This window comes from Salvelinus namaycush, chromosome 13, assembly GCF_016432855.1.
Source record: "Salvelinus namaycush isolate Seneca chromosome 13, SaNama_1.0, whole genome shotgun sequence".
Lineage (NCBI taxonomy): Eukaryota > Metazoa > Chordata > Actinopteri > Salmoniformes > Salmonidae > Salvelinus > Salvelinus namaycush.
In genome coordinates this window covers 29154738-29163628 of record NC_052319.1, presented here as the reverse complement: position 1 = coordinate 29163628, position 8891 = coordinate 29154738, and the positions used below count along the sequence as shown (strand labels likewise).

The window sequence follows — 8891 nt, the reverse complement described above, 5'->3', positions numbered from 1 at the left end:
CTTATCTTCTGATTGGCCATCCTCTGCTGCTGTAAACACAACACATTACAGATGTTCATGCAGATTCACAGCATGTCAGTCAGGCAGAGAGAGACAATAAATATGTCAAGCCCTGCTGATACACCATGTGAGCCCTGCGGACCAGGGGGCACGCTAGAACGTGCAAACAGATGTGCGTTAGTGGAATTTCAAATAAGACATTTCATTAATATTATGAGTTTATGTTAGAAAACTATTCTTAATTCTATATGGCATTTAGACAACAGCTTTATAAGTGATTGAGGACTACCACTGTTGTCCGCAACAGAAATGACACGCAACGGCATAAAAAATGTTACAGGTATTTATTGGTCATGATGTACAGGCAGCCCCAGTGAAACACATACTCAGCCATTTTCCTTTGTTGCCCTCAGTGGTTTTTAGTTTTAAATAACACCTCTGAGAGGCTGAGAGTTCCAGTGGCACTGCAAAACGCATCTATTATCCCTGTCTGGGGATTGGTGGGCGAGTCAGAGAGGGGAGGGGTTTAGGGGTTAATTAGAGACAACAGAAAGGTCAGGGGACCTATTATGTGTGAGCTGAGACCTGTAACAGGCCAATAGGGGTTGACTTTAACTAGAGCACACCTCACCCTGTACCTTCCCCATCAGTCACATTTATACCAGGGTTGTGTCTGACTGGGACACACGGGGCTGGTAATGAAAAGGCCCTTAACATTGAGCCAGTCAGGATGATGAATTGGGTCCCTGACCATTTTCTCTTAGTGCCAGGGGGCCTCCAAATAGCCCTTGACAACTAATTGAAACCCCTTCTGTATCCTGCCTGTACCTAGCAGGCTCCCTCTATCACTCTGATTATTAGGGTTAAGGACATCTCCCCAGGGATTGTTGGTACTGCTGTAGTGGATGGGATTTGCAGTGTCCCAATTGAATCCAGAAAACCCAAGGTGATAACAGTTCTAAATGAATTCACCACCATTATTCTTCTTCTTCTCTTCTATGTGATTTTACGTCCTAGCCATCCAGTGTAAATGGATACTAAGGTGTTTTCACTGGTGTGTTGGGAAGTAGTTTAGTGACAGTTCATCCTACTGTATGTCAGAAGAAATGGAAATATCCCTTAATAGTTCAACTATCTCTGTGCCAAATAATTCAAAAGGCTTTTGTGTCCCTCAAAAGTACAGCTGCCCAATATCCCTGTCCTGCTTGTCACTGTATACTCAAACAAAAATGTAATCCCATTCTCTCTCCTGTCATCTTTCATTCATGATGGCTGAATGGCTTCCCTTAAAGTCTCTTACCACTGTTCAGTCAAGACATTCCTTTTGCTCCAGCATGTGGTCTACTAGGCTTATGCTATGTAGGTGAGGCAGTCACAGTGTGGAGTAGATCACAGATAATCCCCATTCCCATTTCCACCTGATTTGGTATTCAGTATTCAGACTTTTGCCTTCTCAAAGTCTTACAGACCATTCACACTCTCTCAGCCTATTAGGATTTATTGTTATGTTTACAGCAACTCTGGATTTCATCCAATGGATAGACCAAAAATTACAATAGGCCTACACTAATGACAGATGTGATCCACATTAAAGACATTCTTATATAATGGGGTGGCAGGTAGCCTAGTGGTTAGAGTGTTGGACTAGTAACCGAAAGGTTTTTAGATTGAATCCCCGAGCTGACAAAGTAAAAATCTGTTGTTCTGCTACTGAACAAGGCAGTTAACCCATTGTTCCTAGGCCGTCATTGTAAATAAGAATGTGTTCTTAACTGACTTGACTAGTTAAATAAAGGTTACATTTTTTTTTTTTTATATAATCATCATTGCTTTGATATGCACATCCAATTATACCTGTTGACAACCAATTGCCAAACAACTCAGCCATTTTATCATTATGTTTCTAAATTAATGTATTTTAATTTGAACCACTTCTGTGCATTTTCTAATGTTTTATATCAAAGACAACTTTGCATTTATTCTACCTGGGCAAAACGTGGGCTTTGTGCAATGAGATTACGTCAGGGTTTTAGAAGCCGATTGGTTGGCCACGTAGCCAGTGCCAAACCAGTTCATCCGAAATTAGCGAGAAGGCGAGTTTTTTTCCCCCCTCGAAGCTAGTTCTCAAACTCCTGCTACTACCTAAAACAAGAAGCAAAATGTGTCTTTTACCATTTAAAAAAAATACTTTATAAACATTGAAGGTAATATTTATTATTTAATTCAAGGCAAATAGCGTGTGACTGTAAATATCAGCTGACGAAGTGTGCTAGCTAACGTTAGCTAGGCTAATAAACAAGATGTGTTTGCTGATTATCAGCAATCAACTGTTGCTAGCATATATACAAAAACTATCAAATTCGTTTTATTTAACACTACACTATATAGTTAGCTAACGTTTGGTATTTATTGTTTGTATCCAACAGTGTATTCAAAGTATTAATGTTAGCTATTATGCTAGCTAGATATTATGCTAGCTGGCTATCTTCTAACGTTAGCTAGTTTAGCTGGTTTCAATGACCTTCGCTAGCTAGTTAGATAACGTTACGTTGCTCTGGCAGTGCCAATACTGCCACAGGTTACTGTTATATCAGCTTCCAATCTCGAAGTAGATGAAACGTCACTGTAGGTAACTAACTAGGTCAAAAGTAGCGAGCCATCTGGCAAATGTGATGTATTCATTTGCTGAGGCTGAGCATAACTTGGTTTGATCAAATGACTGAAGAGTTATTGTCTCTTCTTGAGACAAAGAAATCCACATTAGGCATAGCTAGCTACTCTTAATTATTTCACTTGTGTTTGTAAGCTGAGACATGAACATTGACTAACTAGACCAGGGACTAGACTCAGGGTCTCGAGTGGTGTCACACTTTTTGCCCATCCCTAGCAAACACAGCTGAAGATCATGATTAGTTGATTGTTTGAGTCAGGTGTGTTAGCTGGGGCTGGGGCAAAAGTGTGACACCAATCAGGCCCCAGAGGACTGGAGTTGCCCATCCCTGAACTAGACACACATCTATGTTTGTCCACTGACTTCACACCTCTGGGCTGTGGTTGTTTTGTTGGATGATCATGTAGCCACATCTGAATACCTAAACATGTTCCTGTGTTTTAGGGTATTGGTGATGTCAGTGGACAGCGCGATCACTGGAGGATAGAGTTAGCGTTTCCCCTGGTGTCCACGATTGCCCCAGCCATGGCCGACTCCACAGTAGTCAGCGACCAGCAGCAGTCTGGGTCTGGTCAGACCGCTCCTTCCAGAGGACCATACATTGCAGTGATCACCAACAGAAGCACCACCCTGGTGATCCGTGGGTTCATGCTGTTCTCTATAGGAGTTTTCCTGGCTCTGGTGCTCAATCTGCTGCAGGTGAGCTATGTTTGTATTTTAATGATACATCTCTTGAATGGGGAAACATTTAAGGGGAAGATATGACTAAGAGTACTAAAGTAGCTAATATTTGTTTTCTCTCACTGCAGGTACAGAGGAACGTCACTCTGTTCCCGCCTGATGTCATTAGTAGCATCTTCTCATCAGCCTGGTGGGTGCCGCCCTGCTGTGGGACCGCCTCAGGTAGGACACACACATTTACATTTTAGTAATTTAGCAGACGCTCTTATCCAGTGTAACTTACAGTTAGTGCATTCATCTTAAGATAGCTAGGTGGGACAACCACATCACAGGCATAGTAAGTACACTTTTCCTCAAAGTAGCTATCAGCAAAGTCAGCGCTAAAAGGGACACACACACAGGTTTTTGCTGCCAGACTTGACTACTATCATTATTGAATTGTTGTCCCCTGGGTCTACAGCACAGAGAGTAGATGTAGCTGCTGATTCCTAGTGGACCAGTAGAAAAGCACAACAGCCGCAGGCCTGTATCCCCCTGAGACTGCCGCGCTCGACTGCTCAGCCTGGGGGAGATGCAGGTTTCCACTGTTACTGCGCACTGGGCTGTTTGCATCATGCAGTAGCTATCGGGTTTTATTTACTAGTCAAGACCAGAGCAGTTTACTGTACATAGTTACCTAAATTTGCACAGCAATCTGTATAGTTATTGTGTAATATTTAAACAATCGCTTTAAAAGGAGGCCAACCTCAACAAGTGTTAAAAAAAATGTTTGGTGTGTCATCAGAATAGCGTTGATGCTATGTGGTGGGCTGGCATGGCAGCATTTCTCTCCACAAACATACTAACAGGAATGTACGGCACAGGCCGTGCTACTGCAGCAATAAAGCTGATTGTTGATCTATGATCCCCTCTCCCTATTTCTGCACCCTCAATCCCTTACCTTTATCCCGTCTACCTCTCTCTCTCAGCAATAATCGGTCTGTTGTATCCGTGCATTGACTGTCGGCTTGGCGAGCCCCACAAGTTCAAGCGGGAGTGGTCCAGTGTGATGCGCTGTGTGGCCGTGTTCGTGGGCATCAACCATGCCAGTGCTGTATCCTCTATGCCCCTCAAACTCAACTCTGGACCTGGAAGCCAGTTCCACTGCATTTTTTCATTATTCCCCTCTATAATCAGGGACTGATTTAGACCTGGGACACCAGGTGTATGCAATTAATTGTCAGGTAGAACAGAAACCCAGCAGGCTCCACACCACGTAGGGTAAGAGTTGAGTATCCTGCTCTATTCCTACCTGCCTGTCTGACACTCACTGAATTTGATGTGAATAATAAAAAGATGTGTAAAAACCTGTAAACCATGGGGCAAAAGCATTCCTTGTTGACATTTTTACTTGCAAATCAAACTTGATTTAAATTGTATTTATAATCACAACACACTTTACAGTAAAACAAAATTAATCTGTCGATGTGCCCATGGGCAAGGCACTTTACCCTAATTGCCTCTAAGTTGCTCTGTATAAGAGCATCTGCTGAAAGACTCAAATGTAATGTGTAAAACAATAAGATCAGTGACTAAAGGCCCAGCTAAAACGATGGGCTTTTAAATGTGATTAAAAGAGCCTGTTTACAAGAAAGAACCTTACTGAGTAGAACCCATGGTTCCTGTGTGGACTATCCTACTACATGATCAGCTGTCCTTAACCCCTCTCAGAAAGTGGACTTTGCGAACAACGTGCAGCTGTCCCTGACGCTGGCGGCCCTGTCCATCGGCCTCTGGTGGACATTTGACCGGTCCCGCTCCGGCTTTGGCCTGGGGGTGGTCATCGCCCTGCTGGCCACTCTATCCACTCAGCTCCTGGTCTACAACGGAGTCTTTCAGTGAGTACTAATACAATACAGTTTACAGGACATGCGTGTATAATAATTAAGCAATAAGGCGCGAGGGGGTGTGGTATATGGCCAATATACCATGGCTACTGGCTGTTCTTGTGCACAAGGCAAAGGGGAGTACCTGGAAACAGTCCTTAGCCGTGGTATATTGGCTATATACCACAAGCACCCAAGATGCCTTATTGCTATTATAAACTGGTTACAACCTAATTAGAGCAGTAAAGATATATGTTTTGTCATAACCGTGGTATACGTTCTATTGTATACTGGGTGGTTTGAGCCCTGAATGCTAATTGGCTGACAGCTGTGGTATGTCAGACCGTATACCACAGGTATGACAAAACATTTTATTTTTACTGCTCATATTACGTTACGTCATGCCTAAGAACATCTGTAGCCGTGGTATATTGGCCATATACCACACCCCCTCGGGCCTTATTGGGTCAAAGCTGTTGTATATTTAAGCAATCAGCATTCAGGGCTCGAAACACCCAGTTTATAATATTTTTCAAGATACAGGAGGGATTGCTGTGGATTTTCATGCTCATTTGGGGATCGTCCTACGTTTAATACCTGTTCTATTGTTTTGTTTCAGGTATACCTCTCCAGATTTTCTGTACATTCGCTCCTGGTTACCTTGCATCTTCTTCGCTGGTGTGATAACCATGGGGAACATAGGACGACAGCTAGCCCTGGTGAGGAAACTTTATTATGCTGAATTAAAGTGTCATAGGTTTATAAATGTCCTACATGCATGTATTCATTCATTCCAACCAGAGCTTTTTACTGAATGTTCAACTGCCACATTACATTATCCCTTGTCTCCTGGGTTCTCTTTTCCAGTATGAATGCAAACTTATGTCAGAAAAGACTCATCAAGACTGAGAGAAATTCTGGCTATATCAAACTTTTGCACAAAATTAAATTTTCGTAGCAACAAAAAGCCAAAAGGGGATGGTAAAGGACATCTGTATGCAGCGTTGATGGAGATTGGTCAACCTTGGAGGCGGAGCAGTCATCCACAGGCAACAAATTATGTGCTTCTGCTTTGCTGATGAGTGCTTTACTGTGGAAAATAGTGTTTTGGTTTGTTCTTATGTGCCCTTTCTGGGCCTAGGGGGACAGACACCAGCTCGCTTTATTATAAGCATTCAATGGATGTCTAAGGAGAGGAATAACGACTGCCGATGTGATGTGTGTGGTAGGTAGGCCCCATCTACAACGCAATCTGTGATTGCAACTCAACGGGCACCAATATTAGTGTAGCTCTGCTGTTGTTCAGGGCACTTTCGGCACCAGTGGTGTGAAACCTTTGGCTCCATCGTGCCAAACAGGATCATCTGAATTATTTTCTTTCTTCATCCATTCTTTCTATCCTTTATATACTGGTAGAAGCTGCAGTGTATATAGCCCATATATGTAGAGACATTTATTCCATGCTTTTACAATGTACAATTATATACACATAGTTATTTTTCTTATGCCGATAATGTCTGTGTTTGCTGGCAGTCACGAAGGGGTGAAGTGTTCAGTGTTGCACTTATTTGTGCCATCCCAGCGTTATATCAAGGCAACCAGCATCCTGGGTCCAGTTTGGTATTTCATCCAGCCTTACCAGACCCTGCTTTTCATTCATTTCATTTTGTAATAAAACGCTCATAGAAGTTTATGGGCAAATTTCACTTCATTAACTTAATTTTGGTTAATTTCCTAAATTCAAAACTGAATTAAACCAAACCCTGATGAGATCCAATCAGAGACCAGGCTTCCCATTTCATTGTCCAACCTCCAGGTGCACGCAAGTATCCACATCATCAGTGGGTTCTTGGGTCAGGCATCTAATGCCAGATCTGCATTTTTTTTAATAGAAAAATTTGATATAATACAGTGTTACATTCCTGGATGCAGTTAGACTTGATTTAGGAACCTCACTTCTCATCGTAAAGATGGTCTTATTGGAAATATAGAAAGCCATCCCTTTTTCTTGGTCTCTATCTAGAAAATGCTGCGAGACTGCTAAGTGAAGGAATTTTATTCAAATGTTATTTTTTTTCTTTAGAAAAACTTAACAAATTTAACATGACTGATTGAATTAGAGGATGCTGAAAATGTGTTAGTGTCTCAACAGTGTTTTTGTAAAATATTGTTTGTAATTTCACTGTGCATGATAAGGCAAACAAACTGCCAATGACTACAGAGGAAAGAAAATTAAGAACCAACAATCAATATTAAAATGACTAACTTGGATATCCTAGCATGTCAGCGTTATAGCTATGGTGAATTTTTCTAGAAATAAGATGAACTAGTTTTATTTCATCCATCTCTTCAGGAAGTAGAGGATTTAACTAGTTGAACTGGGACATTTTCATCCTCTCACCAAACAGAAAATCTGGAACTTGTGCAATCTCTTTGGTTAAATAAAGAACATGCCTTTTGTTGACGACAGGTTTATGTTTCTCCTTGATCACGCACACGGCTCAAAGATTTTAGGGAAAGTTTGGAAAAGCATTTTTTTTGTTCTAGACATTGTACATTTTGTTATATAGAGAGCCACTTTGTCATGATGCTTAGGCTACTCTACATGGTTAAATGAATGTGTTTTGGCATGAATATACCAGTGCTGCAGTCCAAATGTGCAGTGCCTGTTATGGCAGGTTTGGCCTATCTAACTGGTGTATTCTACTAATGTGGATTGATGTTGCCTGTCTTCACCTGCCTCCCACAATAACAGGCTTCTATAGACACATAATTAAGATGAATAATCTGAAGTTGACTCCTTTGTTTGCGTGGTTGCTAAATTCCAGGATATGTGGATGCTTTTTTTTCTTTGGTTTTACAGTCCTGTATGAGGCAATTTACTGTGTGAATGTTATTGTTCAAGACTAACTAGCTAAAACAATAGGCGTGATGTGTCATAGCAGAAAGTGGTGCTGTGAAGAGCTAAACTCCCTTCTGCTAATGAATTCATTAATCTCTCTATTTATTCCTGACAAGTAATTATCTCTTCTTAGAGACTGAGGGTCCGGAGGCAAGGTTGAGAGCACTCAGATACACTGCAAGGAAAAACTGAGATGGGTTCTTTTCCCAACCAGCCAACCATTCCGCAGGCTCCTTAGCATGGTCGTGGATAACACGTTCCTTTGAAACGTTCACCTTGAGTGGTGTTAGCTATCCCCACTTCTGACACCAGTGTAACAGGTAGCTGGTATTGAACCCAGTAGTACCCTATTGCACTGAACGGTAAGGTACAGTTGTGTCCAACACACCTCAAAGCAAGTCTGTGGTTAACTGGTCACTGCATTTGCTCATCACATGAAAACAATGGTAGGAGTTTGACCTTGCCCACTGAGGTGTTTTCACACACGGCAGGGCACAAAATCCATAAAGTCTCAGTGAAATTGAAATGGGGGTGGGTCTTCATACAATGAAATGGATGCTCCACTGCCACGTTTCCTGTAAGTCTCTGAGGAATGACCATCTAAATCGGAGCAAAATCCTGTTAAACGGTGTCAACATGAATCACCGGCTGCACAGACATCCATCAGGGCTAAGAAGTTGACCACAAATGACCTGTGGACCACTATATATTGATTACTCATGTACGGCCAGTGTCAGGTTTAATGTTGTGGCCGCCTGAGAGTGGTGCCTCT

The 8891-nt window shown here is 42.0% G+C and overlaps 1 protein-coding gene across 1 annotated transcript; it reads left to right on the top strand.

Annotated features, from left to right (window-relative positions):
* Window positions 1–2055: 2055 nt before the first annotated feature.
* On the top strand, window positions 2056–7684 carry insig2 (insulin induced gene 2). The gene is made up of 7 exons (XM_039007033.1): window positions 2056–2204; window positions 3116–3370; window positions 3481–3574; window positions 4321–4445; window positions 5063–5229; window positions 5837–5936; window positions 6085–7684. Exons 2-7 carry the CDS (start codon window positions 3197–3199, stop codon window positions 6124–6126), a joined length of 702 nt encoding a protein of 233 aa, XP_038862961.1. The 5' UTR covers window positions 2056–2204; window positions 3116–3196; the 3' UTR covers window positions 6127–7684.
* Window positions 7685–8891: the final 1207 nt, after the last annotated feature.

Excerpts from the sequence above, each read along its gene's own strand:
- insig2 (XM_039007033.1), top strand. The coding sequence starts at position 3,197 with ATGGCCGACTCCACAGTAGTCAGCGACCAGCAGCAGTCTGGGTCTGGT. Across the intron at positions 3,371-3,480 it reads TGGTGCTCAATCTGCTGCAG|GTACAGAGGAACGTCACTCT; the intron begins GTGAGCTATGTT and ends CTCTCACTGCAG. Across the intron at positions 3,575-4,320 it reads CTGCTGTGGGACCGCCTCAG|CAATAATCGGTCTGTTGTAT; the intron begins GTAGGACACACA and ends TCTCTCTCTCAG.